Here is a 20,569-nt window from a genome sequence, read left to right on the forward strand (position 1 = left end):
ATAAGTCTCCTCGTGGTAAAAGACAGACAGACATCTATTAGATACATGAATTTCTCCTAGGCAGTGAATAAAGTATCAGTCTATCAATCTCTCAGCCGATTGACAAACAAATGGAGAGATAATAGAAGTCAAAGTCAGTGAGACAGTGAGCTGAAACGGAGTATAAATAAAAAGGCATAATAAAGCATTCAGGTGGAGTATACAGAGCTTTTCACACTCATCCTCTACCCATGGACATCCTAGTGTGTGAGCGTTGAAAATAAGTCTGAAAAAGAGGGAGCCTTGCTGTGAAAAACAAAAGAGGTGGAGAAGGGGAAAAACATAGCACGTTACTCACAAGCCCTTGAACTTGACGTAGAACTCCTCCACCTCCACTTCCTCCCCCGACTCCAGCTGAAAAAAAAAAAAAAAAAAAAAAAAGGTTAATAATCACGGCAAATATAGCAACTGCTGGTGAAAGAGCAGAAGTGGCCTGTCATTGTTATACAACATGTGGATGAATTAGTGAAGTGGCGCAGAAGGAGCCTGCATACCAGTTTCACACCGACAACAGACAGTCAGTACCGAATCTCGCTCGGCTCGACATCCTCACACTGAGGGAAAGCATAGTTTCACTTGTGTCTTGCCAGTCTCTCAACTATCTGCTGTTCAGGGTACAGCACGGAGGTTGAATTTTTTTAAAAATGGGTTTTTTGGGGGAAATGTGAACAAAAAAACAACAAAAAACTTCAAATCCAGAAACAAATGAACTGATTAATGAATGAAGTCATAGTGTGTGAAAGGGCAAATACAGAAACAGTAGCTTTTTCATGCATAGCCAGCCACTTACATTCACCATTACCACTGTAACACACACCCTCCACCATGCTACTACTACTGTAATGCCATGAATCATCAATCACACGCACACACGCAAACACACACACACACACACACACACACACAGCCCGAGGAAACGTTAGCTTGGCGTCTGGCGTAGCTAGCATTGTGGTTTTGGCTATGTGCCAAGCCCAGGGTCAACTCTAAATGGAGCTGTGAGGTTGTGTGTGTGTGTGTGTGTGTGTGTGTGTGTGTGTGAGCGTGCGCGCACACACACATGTGTAGGGGAGGGAGGGGCCATCGGCAGCTGGCTAGCCAAGGAAAGTTGGCTGGTAACTATATGTGCGTGTGTGTTTTGGCTCAGGGACGAGCTTTCTTTAGACCAGCCATCTAACAAAGCTGGACAGACACACAGATACACAGTCAATCAGATTTACACACACACACACACTCTTGCATACTCAGAGCTCCAGGCACACACACACACTGAAATACAAGAACTCTTGTCTCTGCTTACCAAGTGAATACATGCTGTCTGAGCTCTGTGTGTGTGTGTGTATAATTTTCTTAGGCCAGCTGTGAAGCAGCTAATCAGATGACGTAAACCATGACTCAGGCTTGCGTGTCCATGTGTGCCTGTCTGTGCATTGTGAAAGTGTGTGTGTCTCTCACCTGTTTCTTTGTGGTGCGCAGGCCCATGATCTTCTCCACAACAGGCCCCTCAGCCTCGACCACATCCTGGAAACACACAGAACAGCTCAAGTGTCGGGGCTTCATACTGCCCATCCCGTGCCCTCATATCACCAGCCTAACCCAGCTGCTCATACAGACACCAGCTATAAGAAACAAGTCTGAAATACATGGGGTTTCTAAAAACCAACAAGAACGGACACTCACCATTTCTTCAGGTGGAAAAGAAGATATAAATGTGAGATAAAAAGCCTCCCCTGATTATCTACCATGTTTTTATATACTGCTGTATTTCTTGATTATAAGATTGTTTTCGTGTTGTTTAGCATTTTCACTGGAAATCACTCAGCAAAGCAAAATACTGGTAAACGGGGCTGGTGTATTAGAATCGTCTTTTATGCCTAGAGCCAATACCAGAGTTGGTACTAGTACCAAAACAATACTTTCTCTCTTCAATACCATACTTATACTAATAAAGTGCATGAATCCCTTTTCCCTTTAATGAAAGTATTCAAATGTTAAATTTGTCTTGACACAAGCAGCCAAACAAACACTTTGATTGAAAGGCTGCTTAAATTAAATACCAACTTTATCTTAAAATCTCACTTCTCAGACTCAGTCACATTTTTCCAGTTTAACTGCTTCTGACATAATCTGACCACAAACTTGATGCCATCTTTCAGTAACTGACAGGTTTCGTTGATTGGTGCTATAAGATGCATCAAAACGTGTTGATTTCATTTGATTTGAAAAAGGTGCAGAGAGAAAATTAAAGAAAATGCTGATAACCAAACATGTAAAAGTTTCTTTCTTCATACATAATCGTAGCATTCAACTACCATTTTTACCTCCAAACTCCGTACGCCATACAAATCTTATTAAAGCTAAAAAAACAAACAACAGAAAGCCAAGCTGTACCTGCTGTTGTGATGACGACGATGGGGACTTGGGTGCTGGTGAGTCGCCTCCGCTGTCATCCTCCTCTGAGATCTTAAATTCCAGATCCTCTGTGTACCTTTTCCTCTTCACCTGGCGGCTGGAGCGACGCTTCTTTTGCACAGAGGAAGACAGAAAAGTGGCAACATTTTGTTGAGCGGCCGTAGTTTTTGTAAGCCCTCCAGAAAGTACCAGCTCAGCAACTGGATGTCGCGTTACCATGCCCCTCTCATTTCATTCACTAAAAACGTTCACTGATCATAAAGCAAACCCAACATCCAAACATCTCCAGAAGGGGAGATGTATAAATGTGTGGAGAAAAACATCATGCTGTGTGCTATGACACATTAAATGAGAGACGGAGGGAGAAAACCTCATCATTCGCCACTCCATCGTCCTTATTTTCATTATTCAGATCCACGTGGTCTCATTTGTTACCCATGTTGGCTTTATAGAAAAGTGTCCCTGAATTTGTGGGGCTGCAAATGTGAAGGGTAAAAAAGGCTGCTGTGGCAGGTTGTAGCCGACAAGCTGAAGAGGTCAGACTGCTGGCTGAGGTGCTTTCTTGTTTGAATGAGAGCCACGACTCTTTACGCAGCTAATCGAGTGATGCTACTGTGGTCACGTGGCCGACACTATTACATTTGCAATGGCGTTCTGCTCGCCTCCCCAAACAGCACCTCCCATACCAAACCTGCTTCTTGCTCCAGCGCTAAACACGGGATGGGGAAGAGGATTGTAAACTGTATACGACATATGACATAAGTATTCTGCAGCTGAAAAGTTGCTGATATCACATCATGTGAACTCGGGGGAAGTGGGGCTTGTCTGCTTAGTCTGTCAACAGCGGCTTGTTTACAACACAAACAGGAGACTTCCACTGGCGCCTTTTATCTCTTCGGGCGGTGACTGAGGGATCTGCAGAAGTTTTATGGCCGTCTGCTTTTTGCTGGGCTTCCTGGAACTCTGGTGCGACACAATAGCAGCTACGACTTTGAACATTTTGTGCAGTTAGATGCCAGGAAAGTTGAAACAACCTTCAAAACCATCACTTTTCTTCTATGCATCTCTTACCTGTACACCATCATCATCATCATCTTCGGGTGGTGAGAGGGGTGGAGCCTTCACCTCCACGTCGTCGCTGACTGATGACTCTCGCTTCCTCCTGCTGTCCTTCTTAGCAGCGCTAGCCCCACCTTCAGACTCTGCCTTCTTACTGCTGGAGGAAGAGAAATAAAACTTAGCGTTTAATAAAGAAGAAAAAAGTGGATAAAAACAACAGAAGACCGTTACTCAAAGTGTTGCCTCTTTCACAGTTTACAGACTACAAGGCATTCACGTGTGTGTGTGTGTGTGTGTGTGTGTGTGTGTGTGTGTGTGTGTGTGTGTGTGGGGGGGGGGGGTGCGCATGTGCGTCCGCCTGTCCCAGGGCGGTCGCCATGTTTGATTTATCCATTTAGAAATCATTAGTGTGCCTCGGGCTCTGGCACACAGGGGGTTAATATGATGAAAGACTGCAAGGGGGCGGAGGGAGCGAGATTGAGAGATACAGGCACAGAGAGGAAGAGATACACAAGGAGGGAGGGTGTGAGTGAGAGAGACAGGCAGACAGAAAGAGGGACAGAGAGAGGCCCCAGAGAGAGGAGGGGGGGGAGGGGTTGAAATGGCCCCAGGCTTCCTCTAATCTCTGGCATGGAAAGAAAGGGGAGCTGGCTCAATCTGTGAGTGTGTGCATACACGCCATAGGACACTCAGCACCACTCTTCTGTCGCTCCAAACCCAGTATAGAGTCCGCTGGTTGATTCCGAAGCCTTTCACATCCACAACATTTAAACCTGTCACTAAACCCGTAGCTGCGACGAGGGGGGAGTGACAGAAGATGTGAAATGCAGATCCGACATGCGTCACTCTGAGAACAACAAGGGTTTGTCTCCAAACTTTTGCACTCTGTCTTTAAATTTCAGCCAGGAAATTCTGACTCTTTCAGTTCAAGGGACACGGTCTTGCGCGACAGTTTCACTCGAGCACACTCACCACTCTGTTGGTTGTGATGGACTACAAAAGCACAAGTCCATTAGCACTCTTGTGTGTAGTCCCTCTGTAGAACAGGAACCAAATAAAAGCTAAAATAACATGGAGCCATTGTTGCAGGTTTTGCTTTCGTTTCTGCTCTTCCCTGACTGCTTGGGCACGAAGGCTACATTGTGGCACTGCTCAGGAGGGGGGCTACCGCTTGCCTTTAGCCACCCATTGATTCTCCATGGCCATGTTATTTTGAATCTTACACTCACATAAGAGTAAAAATATTCGTCTTACATTGTCCCACAAATGCTTACTTCACTTGCCTTCCAAAAGGACACATAAATATGTAGTCATCATTAAATGATATTTCTGAAACGCCAATAAAAAAAAAAATGCAACGAAGCCCCTTGAAGCGAAACCTCAGCTGACTATGGGAGGCCCCAGCTTGTGTGACGCACAGCATTTCCTGCGGCGGTGAGAGTGGTGTTACATTAGAGAGTGGTGCAAGCAATCATTGGCCAAGCAGACACCTGCTGGCAGAGGGCACATCGGCCGGTCAAGAAATAAAGCTTCATCATGATCGCTTGTGAAAGTTACACATGGAATCGACAGATTAGCTCTAGCCGTTATTTGCCACCAGTGGTGTTTGTTAATTCGACAGGCGAAAACACCGGTCATCCACCGGCTGAAGATGAGAAGCCTCCCTTCTGAATGTTTGGTACGCTGCCCTTGGTTAATAAGAAAAAAGGTGAGGTGAGATTAAAGGTTTCATAAGAGATTAGTTAGCGCTGGAGCTTTGCAGATGCACAACAGAACGGACTACCCCAACCTCACTCTACTGTGCAGGTTTACAAAGTGTTGCTTTTCAAACACTAATATACATTCACACATTAAGGCCTTAAAGAGGAAATAACTTGCTCTACTGATTTACGATCAAATAGAATGCACAGCCGTTGTGTGTGTGTGTACTGTATTCTGTATTCATAGTCTGTGCCTGTGTGTGTTGCCTCTTCTCCGAGGTTGCCCTCTGCAGCAATGTATGCCTGGAAATCTCTCTCTCCTGTGCTGAGCCTATGTCGCTCACCCGCTCTCCTGCTCAGTGCCCCTCTCCCTGGTTCCCTCCTGCTTTCTCGCTCTCCCTCTCTCTCTCTCCTCCTCTCTGTCCCTGGGGCCCTTCTCCTTTCATCCTCACGCCAAGAGCAATCACCATCTCCGTGGTAACGGCTGGTCATGTGACCTGCACCTGTTCCTCTGGCTGGTCGCCACACGCTGGAGCCATCTGGCCCCACACACACACACACACACACATACACACATACACACACACACCCTCCACTTGGCTGCCTTCTCCCCTCTTTTCCTCCTAGCTTCTTCATGGCCTCACATCTTCTCTCAATCCATCTCAATTGATCACCTCAACTCTTTCTGCTCAGTCCATCTCTTTGTCCTCGTCCTCTAACGTTTCAATGCCACAACATTACTCAAAAGTCTTTCCTTTTTATTTTCTCTGTCTAGTGCCGCAAATGTTTTTGGCGGTTTGAATGACTCAACTTGTATCACAATCCAAACAAATTAGCTGCCTCACGTCAGAAACTGGCTAAATCCACTGCTTGTGTGTCGCAGTATCACACCATTCTGGTAACTCTGACAAAAGTGAGAGATACATCATTTACTAAAACTGTGGGTGTTCAGAACATAGTGAGTATATGTGCGGACAATGGGCAAGTTTACTTATGCGGAGCGGTTTAAGTCCTTTCTATGAACGCTGTGATACACTTTCTTAGATGGCCAACTTGCCGAGATTAAGTCTCACAGTCACGCTATGTCAGCCACCCAACTGTGTGCATGTGACATAAATCGTAAAGCCACCAGCCTCTAATCATGAGTCCACTGGTAGCTTCTTTAACAGGCATGCCATATAGTCCTGAAACAAACACCTACTGCCTGATATACTGTACATCTGCTAGTTCCAAAACATATCTGATTAACTACCTGGATCCACTTTAGATCACAGACACCGTCTTTTAAATAACTGGAAGGAATTGCATTGAGCGGGCTTCTAGAAGTGCCTAGTCTGGTCCTCGCCTAAATAAGCTTGCCGACTAGCTTGCTTGGCCAACATTCTGTACTTTCCAACTTCAGAAAATGTCCAGACGGCATAGTACCTAAGCCATCAGTACGCCAGTTTTATTTTTCTGGATCCGAGATTCATTAATGACATTTATGCTTAACCTTGTCTGAAAGTTTGTTTTACACGACATAAGGGCATACATTCAGAGGAGAAGCTCTTTTTTTTGTGTGTGTTGCAACGTGTCATATGACATAACATCAGGGAATCAGTGAGTTGGTGTTTTTTTTCCCAGTAGGTTTTAATTGCATTTCACCAAATATCATCACGGTAAATAATCGTGTGTCAGGACATGGAGTCCACAGTTGTCCTAGCAGGAAAGGGAAAGCTGCTAGCTTTGGTGCCTGGGTGCCTTTTGTGCAGGTAAGGGGGGTGGACTTCACTGCATCATCGTCACCACAAAAAAAGACCGGAGGATTATTTTTACAGCGATGTGATGGAGTTTAGGATGGGATTTCGCCTGAAGACTGAAAGCTGCTGCCGTTTCTTCACCGCAGCGGGCGGTGGTCACAAACCCGTCAGAGACTCAGGTCAACCAAAACGTGAACTGTAGGTCTTATTTTCTAAATTCCATATGTGTCAGCAGGGTGATTTCAGTAATGAGGAGCAACCTGAGAAGCAGTGATCTCTCTCTCTCTCCGTCTCTCCCCTCCTGCTGGAAGGGTTGAGCACCATAAAACGTAGCGTAGCTGTGGAGTTATATCGCGCATTGCAAGACACGATACAAGATGATAGTAGCACCTTGCTTTCTGTTATATGTATGTAATCATCTATTCTGGCCGGCTTTAAACAACCAATGCCAGTTTTGGGGCGGTATGTGGGAGTGGGTCGTCTATCAATCGGAAGGTCGGTGGTTCGATCACCGGCTCCTCTAGGTCAGCATGTATTAGCGTCCTTGGGCAAGTCCCTGAACCCCGACTTGCTCCTAAAGCAGCTTCAGTGCGTGAAAGAGTAGTCTAGTCCAACTACTACTAGATCCTGTATGGCTTTGTCAGATGCTGAAGTAAAATTCTCTCACAAAAACCACTCCAGAGGTGTATGTTAGCATGTTTGAGGTGGTAAATGCTATGGATTCACTGCTTATGTTATGTAATGACACTGAAGATTGAAAAAAAAAAAAGAAGAAGAATATAATCAAAAAAGGACAAGACACGATCAACATGATAAAAAAAAAAATATTCAAAAACTAATGGATGTTTCGTTTCCTTTAGGCATAAACTAAAATACTGATCTCTTACAAAACAAAGCACTTGAACTGAAATCGGGGTACTGTACAATAGGTCCAATGGGGACCGAGGTGGCTAGAACACCCCGACAATATGTGTCACCTATGACTGAACCTATTCAGCACGCTGCACTGCAAAGAAGCTGACACAAGATTAGACGTCTCACTGTAAGATTAGTCCTGTCCAGGTACACGTAAGCTCCGCCTACCCCCTCATTCAATCTGCTGGACTCATGCATGCTAACCAGCTGTGGTGCAAAGTGCGTGTCACCGTGACAGGAGCTGAGATCCTCCTATTAGATCGGGGGGGGGGGGGGTAAAGAACAGGAAGCAGAACAGTGGAGTAAAATATGGGGATGGAAGAGAGAAGAAGGGAAGAGGAAGACAAAGAAAGGGGGATGGCTGGGGTGTAAGGGACACCTGCTGGCGGGATGAGTCATACCACTCAATCCCCATGCACACACCCAACCCATGGTAACCAAAACCACCACCAGTGGCAACACGGCACCACACACACACACACACACACCCACACACCCCTTCTGTGTGTGTGTGCAAAAACTGCTCTATTTACACACATCTGCAGACAAAGTATAGTGCCTGCGTGCATGTACTGCAAACAAATCACCCCCACCCCGACACACACACACCGAGGGAAGGGTGTGGCAGCTGAGAGCTTGGTTATTTATAGATGTACTTCCTCTGAGAGAGGTAGACAGAGAGGGAGCATGAGAGCGAAGGGAAAGAGAGATAGAGGTCAAAGGAGAGGAGTGAGCTGACTGGACAAATAAACCACTCGATTCTGTCTGTATCACTCAGACATGCACAACTTCCAAGACAGCTAAACCAACAGTGGTGAATGCTTCTGAGATTTCCATTTATTGTCTATTCATTAAGATCAAGTCCGCCTGCGCAACCTGCTCTTGCCATTGAGATTTTGACCCTTTGAACCCGTCAAAACCTACTCAGAGGGCCATCCTTTAATAAAGACGAAGGCTGCTGGAATCAGCGAAACTTGCACCTCCTTTATACTCCCGGCCATTTAAATGAGATAACCTTTCAGGCAGCACTAGTGGGTTTTCACTGATCACAACTGGAGCTACATTCAGGAAACCCCATCCTTTCGCCATCACTCTACGCCACTCACTCTCCCACCCTCTGTCGACCGTACACTCATTACATACAAACACTCCTGCAAACGCACTGGCAAGGCAACTGTAAACAGGTTTCACATTCAAAACCAAATCACTGCTGATAAACGTGCAACAGTGCTGCGATATCATTGCCTTCATTCACTACACGACCATAGCGGCTTTGCCCTGACATGCAACTTTACCGTAGTGTATGGAGTATAATAGAAATATAGGCTAAAGACTAGGATAGTCCACCGCCAACTCTACAGCAACATTTGACCTTCTCTTTACAACACCCAAAGAGTGGTGAAATCCACAGTGGCTCAATCTCTTGATATGTATATCCCAAATGTAAATAACATAAGGAAAACAGACAGGGGTGATCATGAAAATGAGATTTTATGACAGTACTAAAAGCACAGGGTCCCATCAACAAGGCCCTGCTATGCCTGAAACATGAACAATTTCAAATAGTGTGAAACTTTTCTAAGAGCATGTATGGTGCCACTGACATGGAACTTGATGGTACCTTAATTCATTTATTTTTTTATAAATAATTGCCTCGCTGATGGCACGAAAACAATGCCACAACCCTGCAAACTAAAGTGAATGAACAGTGGAAAAACCACCAGTGCTCACAGGGTTAACAGTGCAGCCCAAAATTATGGTTAAAGCAATAAAACGAAGGCTTCAGTCTACTCTGTGGTGGCTTCCTTCTTCATACAGAGATGCACCGAGCAGAAAGAACACATACTGTGGCATGGTACGGGCCACAAGAAAAACTCTTGCACTTCTCCACTCGTGGAAATCTCAACATCTCAACAAATCCGCCAAAATGCAATTGAGTACGTTCCAGTGACGCTGTGAGATGATTGTCTCTATTATTAAAAGTTCATTTTAAAAGCTTTGACACTTACAATCAGGCTAATGTCTCTCTGAAGTCAGAGAAGCAAAGTTTTCAGATTTAGGAAGGAAGTCTTGCCACAAGAAAAGGAGCCTAACAAATCACAAGGCAACAGTTAACTACATAAATAACTTATTATTAAAAATGAATTGAAAATCAAGGCTTCATGAAGACCTTTAGACATTCTGCATGACTTTTCAATGAGGAATAAATATGATTAATGGAGCCTGGACTTCATGAGTGCCATGCCAAACATGGGAATTTAATGTTCTTATGTGCAAATGACAGTAGAAAGAAAAAAAACACCCTTAATCTTCAACCCTTGGCTTAAATCAGAAAGGCAGACCAAGACGGAGGAGGGGGGGGAGGGGGGGGGGGGGGGGAAGGAAAAGATGAAAGGAACAATCCTCTTCAGCAGGAAGAGGTGGGATTGGAGGGCGGGGAGAGAAATGAAAGAATGAAAGAGAAGATAGTTGGGTGATTTCAGTGGTCCACCATTTTAGAGTAGCAGAGAATGGCCGGCAGCCATTATTATGCTAAATTAACCTGGGAGCTCCAGGCCGCCACTCAAGATGGAGGAAAGCCTGACAACAGATAAGAGCTAGTTTACCAACACACACCCACACACACAGCACTGAGAATGCACTCCCCACCCCCACATTTCCTCCGCCCTCACTCACACTCACACACTCACACTCTCACACACACACACACACACACACAGAGTTGTGGCTGTGGAGTGGTCAGCAGCATGGCCTTCATTATCATTAGTCGCCATTTTCTGCCACAAAGATTACAAATGACCCCTCCCCCAACACATGCATGCACACACAAAACGCCTGCCCCCTCAATGCCTCACAGACTCACTCCAGGTCCTCCCCATCCCCGCCCCCGTCTCTTTTCCAATGGCCGATGTCTGCATACGCATACACGCACCTCCCCCAGCTCTGACCCCTGCCTGCTGCTTTGGCCCTCCCTCTTCCTTGGGATAAAAGGGGCTGAGAAGAAAAGGAGGGGGGTGGGGGTGGGGGGGCGCGCTGAGAGCTGGGACAGGGAAAGAGAGAGATATGGGGGCCGTCCTGACACATTCCTCAGTCCGATCAAGTTTCCACCTTCAGGATGAAACCACCTCTGACTTTCATACACAAATGCTCTCATCCATCTTTGCCTCTGCCCATCTTTCACTCATCGGACAGTTTGCAGGGGACGAAGGAGGAATGTATCTATGTTAGAGGATAGTAGGAGCCGGACAAGTGTTGCCAACAAAAGTAAGGAGAGAGATAGACCCTGTTCATACCAGGCATCAACATATCACAGGCCGATGGCTCAGTGTGATGGAAGCCCTCCACACGTGTGACCTGTGGCCACTTGTGATCCGCTCTGTATGCAATTAAACATGTCCATCATTTGTATATTTATGAAAGAGTGAACATTTTAAGTGTTTCACTTTACTTTCAGTATTTAATAACAATGCCTCCTTATTTCAATGGCTTGGTGCGACAATGTCACAGCATCATGTTCTGTTTTAACATCATCTAATCATTAATATCACAATCCAAATCATGTTTATCATTTAACTCAAAGGTTTGGTGGGCAGACATATGGAGAGCAGAGGTACACGATGCCAGATCCATGGAAAACAGACGTTACGGATTGAAAATGTACTTGTCGCTTGGCCGGTGAACATGGCTCAGCGGACAGCCATGCCGCTCCACCAGAAACATCTCTAAATGCATGGTGGGACATAGATACTACAGAGCATTTAGTCCATCATTTAGTTCTCATAGTAAGATAATAAGTTAAAACCGTTGACACAGTTTCCACTTTGGCAGGTGACGGCAGTTGAGAAGAAGGTCCTCATATGTGGCCCAGGACGCACACCAAACAGTGCTAGAAGAATGTGGTCATATGGGGCCCAGACAACCTTTGAATGAGGTCCGAGTGATCAGATCCCAAAGCAGCCTCGGTGCATCTTGGATGCATTCACACCTGTACCATGAGTACGCACTGGGCTAAATGTGTCTTGGGTGGATTCACACTTGTGATCGAGCCACCACGTTCTTCATTACCGTACCAGAAAGGACTAAAGTCTACCACTAGCATGATAGATCTTACTCCGCTGTGCCATAAGAGCTCCATTGTTGTCCTAAAACTAGTGAAAACACATCAATGACCCACAATGCAGCACTGGGCGACTTTCATTACCACACACACACACACACAGAGTAGTTATTTTGACTCAATCCCACATGCACCGCCCTGCTGCCCCAAATATTCAGTACAGCACCAAATGTGGATTCTTCTGCTGCTGGCCCCAGGAAATGCACTTTTACCCCCCCAAGTTGGAGTAACGTTAGATAATCTAATATTTTTCTACTAATAATCTCAACTCAAGGTCCACTTACTATTTCTTATATGGGCTTCCGACCACATCGCATGCTCTTCATCACTGCATGAAGTTTGTTCTTTGCATATGTGACCCGTTTTTAAAGATTTACGTCTTCAGTAAGATGGATGAGCTTGAGTTTGAGCGGCACAGAGACAGTGGGGAAGCCCAGAAGTCTTGCGAGACGTAGTGTGGGGTTTTGTACTTTTCATGGGATGTGTTGACGCAAAAGAAAAATATGCAGACTTATTATTTAAAAAGGGAAAAAGCTATAGTTTCTTTGATCCTACAAATACTGTCGTGCTTGCTGACACAGTGGCTGCAGCTCAGTGAAGGTTACAGAGTCTCACTTTAAAGAGACAAATAATTCAGGGAGTTAGTTTACGGAAACCAAAAAATAAAAAAATGTCACAGTTTAGTCAAAAGAAATGTGAAAATATCCTGTTTGAGTTCGTTCATCATGTGTAACAATCATGCTGGCTGCTCTTAAAGAAAAGTGGCGTTTACAGCCAAGGTGCTGACTGAGGACTTTCCATCCGACCTGCAAACCTAAGCTGACAATTATTATAACTCTGTTGATCAGTGTCTATAGAAGAAGACGTGATTGATCCTCAGATTTTCCCATCAAGCAGTTCATGCTCCACTGAGCCATGTGATCACACACACACACACACACACACACAGTTGAGTGCTTTGTGACCCCTTCAGTTCCCCCTGGTTGGCCACATGAGTGATGATCTAGGGCGGCTGTCTTTCCTTCAGTCCGTTAGCAACTCACATCAAAATGTACATGTCTAATGTATGTCTTTGTGTTCTGAATATCGGTTTATTCACTTCCACGTTCTACAGTGATACTTGAGAAGCACCCAAACAGACGGTGACTTATGCATCGCTGCTCTTACCTGGTTTTCTTGGGGGTCTTGGTCTTGGTCTTCTTCTCCTTGGGCTCTTTAGGCTCTTTGGGGGTCTTGGGGGTTTTGGGCGTCTTCGGGGTCTTGGGCTCTTTGGGCTCCTTGCCCTCTGCCTTCTCCTTTGGTTTCTTTTTCCGCTTTTTCTTCTCCTCCAGTGGTGGTGAACTTCCCTCGACAATTCCTGTGCTAGTAACCTGTTCACCTGCATCACTTCCTGCTCCAGGAAATTCTGACTTGTCTTCCTCTCCTTCTGCCTTCTTGCTTCCTTCATCTTCTTCTCTGTCCTGTACTTTTGCTCTCTTCTTCCTTTTCTTTTTTGGCTTGGTCTCCTGGTCGCTGGGCTGCTCTGTGCTGATAGGCTGGCTGGGGGCACCGGCGCCAATTGTCGGCCTGTCAGGAGCCATCATTGAGGCATCGCTTGACGGGTTGGTGGGGGAATGCTGGGCATTGGGGGAAAAAAAAAGATATCCATTAATTTAAGTTTGTCTGCAACTTTAAATTCAAGACATATTCACTTATAGAAGAAAAGATAAGTACAGAAAAGAAAGTTTGAATAGCACACTTAAACTACAATCTCCACAAATAAACCACAGCAGTGGCTTTCAACAGGGACATTTCTCAAAAGATTTGAGAGGAAAAGCTGGAAATCACATCAAAGTGTGTCCAGATGTGGCTGGTGTTGGCCAAGCAGCCACACAGAAAGCATGGAAATATATTGTTATTTCATATATAGGGCTAAAGTTCAATCAAATATATTTAGTAATGTTTGGGGCAAGATTTTCTACCATCTACTGGTTCCTTCTTCTCCAATGTGGGAGTTTTCTGCTGCTGATATCATTAACTAGATAGTGACTGTTTGGTCAGATAAAAACGAGCAGTTTGATGATGTCATGTTGGGATCTGTGAAAATAATCAAGTCGTGTTTACGATGAAACTCGGGCAAAAACCGTTTAAATTGGACAAGCGGGGACTATTTTGGCATTTAGCTTCAAACAAAAATGACCCAATTGATCAACTCAATCAAATTTTCTGTTGACTGACCAAATCCATTTGTTATTGGATTTCTAAACTAAATCGCATCAAATATGGATCAGGCTGAGCACATTTGCCATGAAATGCGTCTGTTAATCAGCATGCCAGCCTGTCAGTCAATACCTCTATATTTTCTGCAGGGTGGGGGCTGAATTTGTTGTCAGTAATGGCAGACCACAGAGCAAAGGATGGGGAAGGGATACATCCACCCATGCACACACACACACACACACACACACACACACACACACACACACACACACACACACACCTCCTACCACCTCCTCCCTCTCCTTCTTCCTGTCTCTCCTCGACTCCCTGTTGCTACAGTTTCCCCCCCCCCCCCCAGCCTTCTCCACCAGCAGGCTAACCTTAGTAAACAAACTGGCTGACACCTCATTTTTCCTCCTACTTCGCTCTCCTGCAGACTAAATCCTCTCTTTTCTTCTTCTCCCTCCACCTCCTCATTGGTCTCAAGTCAGCTTTCTGTGACAGGCAACTGGTTACCAGCTGTAGGGTGCCTCTCCAGCTGCATCTCCTCCTTTTCCCTCTCTTCCATCCCTCCCTCCCCACGTTTTTCTCTCTCTCTATCCAGCTGCTCAGGGTCCCAGTAGCAGATGGGAAATCAGGCATCATGACACGAATAAATTATCTCCATACTTCAAAAAGGCACAGCGAGGGACTGTGTGTATCATATGAGCGCAAGAGAGAGAGAGAGAGAGAGAGAGAGAGTGTGTGCATGTGCAACTCACATGTGCACTTCGGTGTGTTTCAAAGTTTGTCAACGAGGTGTGTGTGAGCATCAGCAAGTTTACAGCAAAATGCCACGACAGCAGTCCCCTCTGTGTACGCACACACACACACACACACTTAGCATAGCTTGGTTATGTTCACGTGGAGGAGAAAGGAGTTGGGGTGCTATCACTTAAAGTCTATTTCCACCAGGAGAATACTAATGTACACACACACACGTTCACACCAAACAACTGCAAGGTCACACATCACACAAACCTCTGCACACATGCACGTGCTGACACACACGTAAACTGAGCCATTTAGACACACAAATAGAGGGAGGAGAGGAAGAGGCGGGGGTCGCTAGGGGAGAGATAGTGATAGAGAGACAACCACAGAGAGGAAGAGAAAGATGGGAGGAAATGCGGTGCCAAGAGATAAATCTGTCCTCCTGCCAAGCTTCCCGGATAATCAATCACATGAATGACATCGGAGACACACACAAGTACTGCGTCAGGTTTGGTGCTCTGCAAGGTGAATGTAGCTCGCCTAGTGTCCCGAGTTGCACTGGTTTAAATCCAGTTCTATACCAAGAATGGAAAAAAAAAATCACCACCCGCTACTGAGGCACCATCATTATCTGCTTCTTACACGGGCTGTAATACGATAACGGAGAACGGGATCCATAAGGAACTCAATGAGTCACTCACACCAACAACATGACAGACTGAGGAGATGAACAGGGTAAAATTTCATGTCTCAAAGGACGGAGGGAAGGTTAGAGGAGAGAATGTGAGGAAGGAGGCTGATGGAGCTGAGGGGAGGGGAGGGAGGGACAGCTGGAAGAAGAGTGAGATCATGGGTTAAATCTACCAAGAAGAAACACTTAGGACTCCCATGGAATGGAGTGAAAGGAGACCCAGTTCACATTGTTCAGCCTCTTCCCCTACTCTAGCCGTGCATCCATCCATCCATCCATCCATCCATCCAAAACGGACAGCTGCTATATATCTCCCTCGATTCAGCAGTTTACAGTGTGGTCAGTCACACGGTTGCTCATCATACAGAGGACTAATCCTCTTCGCCTGACTGGTTAAAAACAGAGCAGGTAAATTGTCATCCTTACTGCATAGGTGCTATACCCCCTTTCCTCTCACCCCAAGTGATCCACGAATCCACAGCCATGATCTCACAAACCCTAATATGCATTTGGAAAGAAATGTAATCCAATTTCTGTCTCAAACCTGTACCTCCTGCCTCGCCCATTCCAAAAAATGAAAGAGAGAAAAGGTAGGGGACAGGGAAAGAAGAGAGGTTAAGGAAGATAAGGAAGTCTAAGGATGATTCATTCCTGCCATTATTTTCGGTAAACTTGCAGGAATTTTTATGCCCAGTGATCACATTTTTCTGCATCACCACTGTTCTCTGTGAAGCCGTGCTGCACTTTTGGGCACAAGCTTTTTGTCATTGGACTGCGGTGTCACCCAACATTTTCTGCCATAAGTGGCGTCCGTAGCTTGTGTTTACGTCGTCTGCATAATGCATGTGTGGGTCGTGTTGGGTTCTGGTGGTTGATTAACACTTTTTTTTTGTGGGTCTGGCAGTGCGTGTTGTCTCATAAAAGGGCAGAGTCAGCGCAGGTATTAAAGAGCCCTGACCAGTACATCACTGATGAACACTAGTTTATAGTTTCTAACAATCTGGGCTGTTTTACGTCAGAGTTTTGTGCTTATTACATAAATAATTACACATACTTATATTAAAAAAAGTGGATGAATGAAAACAGGGAGCATATTTGCAATAAGCACTGGTGCTCCTACCTCCATTAAATGGAATAGTACTATCTTTGACTAAATCTGACTAAGTAGCCCAGATCTGGAGGCCCTGCTGACAGATGTTGGGCTTCTGATAGAGCAGATTCACTTTTTTAACTCTTAACACCTAGGGATGCTTTTTTAAACTTTGATTGATGCTTATTTAGTACAAAATATACAATGTTATACTGAAATGCTGAGATTTCAGTTTTTCACAGGCTTTAACAAACGTTCACATCCATTTGTTCATGTTCCCCTTTGCTTTTATTTTGCTATTCTCTCCTACTAGGCCTCATAAGTGATTCATAGGTGCACAAGTGCACTTTCTACTTCTGTGGCAAAATAAAATTTCCACTTAAGAGTAGAAAAGAAAGTTAACAATTCATCAATTGATAGGATAAGCTTCCGAACTACCTCATCTCTCTTCTTGTACTTCAATCCAATACAGCACACGATCCAGTACTTAAGTACGTACATGAGATATCAGAGATTAAGTTGGCAGAACTGGTTTGAGGTACTGTGTACCTTTTAAAACAAGCTTACGTTCGTCATGGAGTTTTTAAAGCCTTATCTGATGTTCTCATGACAGTTTCTTGTAATCATTTCCTTAATTCTTGTTCATTATGCATTTGTGTTTGCTTTGTTTTGAGTTTTTGAGAATGTTTCCTTCAGGTCTCTCGTGCAAAAGACTCAATTCTGCCTGATGAAATAAAGATGAAATACACCAGTCTCATTTCTCAGTGACAAAACATTTGAGAATCATTATCAGTATGCACAAGAGGAAACACATCCTCTCCTTCAGACATGTGTCAGGAAGGTTTAGTGGGTTTCCAATAAAAAAAAAAAAAAAAAATGTTTTTTTCTTTTTTAATCACTCAACCACCAAAACCAAGATGACACTCACCTTACAGAGAACTAGCTTGGTGTGCGTATTATTTGTCCTCAAAGGACACTTAAGTATGTAATCTTTCAGAACAAGGATGCAGCCAAACTCCATTTTCACTTTATTTACAATGAGGTGTCCATTCTCCTAACAGGACTGATGATATGCCCAACCCAACAACATTTCTATACATCTGTTTTGAGGGACGGGCGGTCTACCTGGGCTACACTTGAACTCTAAACAGTTGCACTAGAGTGCTGAAAACGTTTCTGATTTGTTCAAATACACACAAACAAGGAGAGATGACTGAACATTTGAGAAGCATTATTTCGAAGCTGCAAAGCCACGGTGAGCTGGATGGTATAGCAGCTCACTGACAGAGTGCATGAGTGGGGGTGGGGCGACACAGGCATGTTATATGTCAACTAGAGTGCTGCACGCAACACGGTGTGTGTGTGTGAGATGTAGAATAAAGGTCACAGCACAGCACTCTGCCAGAGCTGTGACCTTGAGCTGCTGACGAAGGCACGTGTGTGCATGCGTGTGTGTGCATGTGTAATAACCATGCTTAGTGAACAGATGGAGCTTAGAGTACCAGACATACAGTCATCATGACTGACTGACCAGCTTGGCATGCATGTGTGGCTCTTTCTAACAAGTGCATCATGAGGCACAGAGAGAACTCCCTTCCTGTGCCACAGACACACACACACACACACCTCTCCGAGTACTCCTCTAGCTAGGCTATCCTATTTCCCCAGGCACATTTGCCATCCCATTCCAGACCACAATATCGGCGTGTGTCTGTGTGTAATGACAGGGGCTGCCAGGCCTGCAGCTAGAGCCAGAATGGCAAATGCAGCTCGCCCAGGCGAGGAGCAGGGCTCACCAGTCAAACTGGCATCTAGGTCAGGAGTGCTGGATAAATTAAGTGTGACGGCTGAAATGTCAACCACAAAACGCAGCGACGCAGGCTTGGAGGTGGGGTGGGGGAGTAGTAAGCGAGGAGAGGGGAGCAGTGTGAACGACTATAGAAAGAAAAAAGGGGACTAGATTTGTGTGTGGCCACAGGGCTGCTATTGTGTGTGAATGGGTCAGTGGAGAGAGGGGGCTTTGAGCAACAAAACAAGCTAATGGAAGCTGAGGGCACGTGACTGAGGCAGCGACGACGGTGCACCCTCACTCACACACAAACATGGAGGTTGCCATTGAGAACTGCTAACCTCTTCCCACCATCCCTTCCCTCCTCCTCATCTGTTTTTCTAGAGATCCTGGACTACCTCTCTTGAGATCTTTCCTTGTTTTCCCACTTCTTTCCCCTTAGTGTTTTTCCCCTCCCCCATTCTTTTAATCACCCCCAACATTTTCCCCCCTCCTCAGCGTCTCCCTCTTTTCCAAACTGTCTCTGCACGTCCGGCTACATAGCATTTAACTTAGAGATGACATCCCCAAAATGGATAAGACAAATGGTGAGACAGGCAGACAGACAGGCAGACAGGCAGACAGGGTGGGAGAGAGAGCGGAAAGAGAGGAGACGAGGAGTAGGGAGAGACAGGAAGGGAGGTTTCCTCTACAGAAGAGGGGGAGATGTGGCAGCAAGAGGGAGTAGAGATTATGCTGGTGGCGCCTGTGTGTGCACATGTGTGTGTATTGCACATGTCTCAGGATATGCAGCTCACAAAAAACAAACACACACACAGAAACACAACCACACAAGTCGACAGAAGATACAAAAGGCAAAAAAAAAAAAAAAACACACACTGATATGAGCGCACACACACGCGAAACCCCATCGAACCAGTGCCCAATGCACCACTGTGTTCTCAAATGTCATGTAAACACACATTTATGCACACACCGCACACTTCCCTTACACGCCAAACACACACATTCCCCCACCCACATGAAGAATAAACATTCAAATGAAATACACCCACACATGAAAACAAATGCCGTTGATCTCTCTCACACTCACACAGTGTTGATGCCACATCAAAGCGTTTGACAGACTTACCTGTACGTGAGGCACTTTCTGTGGGGTAAGAGGGGGTGAGGAGAGTGGGTGCGGGGCAGGAGGCGGAGGCGCCCACGGGTGAGAGGACTGGTTGGGAGGAGAGGGCGTGCTCTGCAGGTGTTGTGGGTGGGCGGGCAGGTGTGCGTGCTGTGTCTGAGCATTCGGGGTGGGCGGAGCTAAACCCTGGTTTGGGGCTGGAACTCCATGTTGACTGACAGGCTGACCCTGGAAAACCATGGGAGCAGGTTGCAGGGGCTGCCCGCTCCGTGAGGCCTGCTGCTGGGCCTGGAGCAGACGCTGGTCTCCTCCCTGGCTGACTGGAGCTTCATGAGGCCCTGAGAACAGAGACAGGGAAGCGGAATACATCACTGACTGTATGAATATTTTGACGTGTGATATGGTTTTTACCTCCTGTCCATCACCAAGACACTAAAATTGAGCCATTACTTCTATTCTTTTTCTGGGTTTCAATCAGCAAACCCATTAGAAATGTTTGTTTGAATACAGTATAGGGGTGAATGATACAGCCAAAACCTTCTATCATGGTATATGTAATTTCACATCATGGCACCTGTATATATCACGATACAGCAACTGTTGATTCACATAAAAAATGGTTAAAATAACCATACTGCATCACACTAGCTGACTGCAGCAGGTCACTTTATAATGAGTAAAAATACAAAGTACAATAGAAGATCGCTATGCTTTTCACAACCAATTAAAAGCATAAGAGAAAATTCAAAAGGAGAAACAAACAATAGTAACTTCAGCTCAGCTTAATCTCAATCACAGAAATGGGAGAGAGCAAAGATAGAGGGAGACATTATGCGCACAATAAATGATCATTACAAGCTTGTGAATGTAGAGGGTTCTGAATTTCAGAGTTGAAATCAAGTGCAGAAATTTCTTAAGATAAGAGTGCCTAAAAGAAAAA

At 45.3% G+C, this 20,569-nt stretch overlaps 1 protein-coding gene across 1 annotated transcript in view; it reads right to left on the reverse strand.

The window, feature by feature from the left end:
- chd7 (chromodomain helicase DNA binding protein 7) overlaps positions 1-20,569 on the reverse strand; it is a 68,020-nt gene that overhangs the window by 28,822 nt on the left and 18,629 nt on the right. The window contains exons 3-8 of the mRNA XM_070845732.1: positions 19,633-19,967; positions 13,146-13,594; positions 3,520-3,664; positions 2,428-2,559; positions 1,492-1,557; positions 338-393 (exon numbers count right to left, since the gene is read on the reverse strand). Of these exons, the coding sequence (XP_070701833.1) occupies positions 338-393; positions 1,492-1,557; positions 2,428-2,559; positions 3,520-3,664; positions 13,146-13,594; positions 19,633-19,967 (1,183 nt within the window). The remainder of the gene's footprint in view (positions 1-337; positions 394-1,491; positions 1,558-2,427; positions 2,560-3,519; positions 3,665-13,145; positions 13,595-19,632; positions 19,968-20,569) is intronic.

Source organism: Pempheris klunzingeri, chromosome 15 (assembly GCF_042242105.1).
Source record: "Pempheris klunzingeri isolate RE-2024b chromosome 15, fPemKlu1.hap1, whole genome shotgun sequence".
In the NCBI taxonomy this organism is placed as follows: domain Eukaryota; kingdom Metazoa; phylum Chordata; class Actinopteri; order Acropomatiformes; family Pempheridae; genus Pempheris; species Pempheris klunzingeri.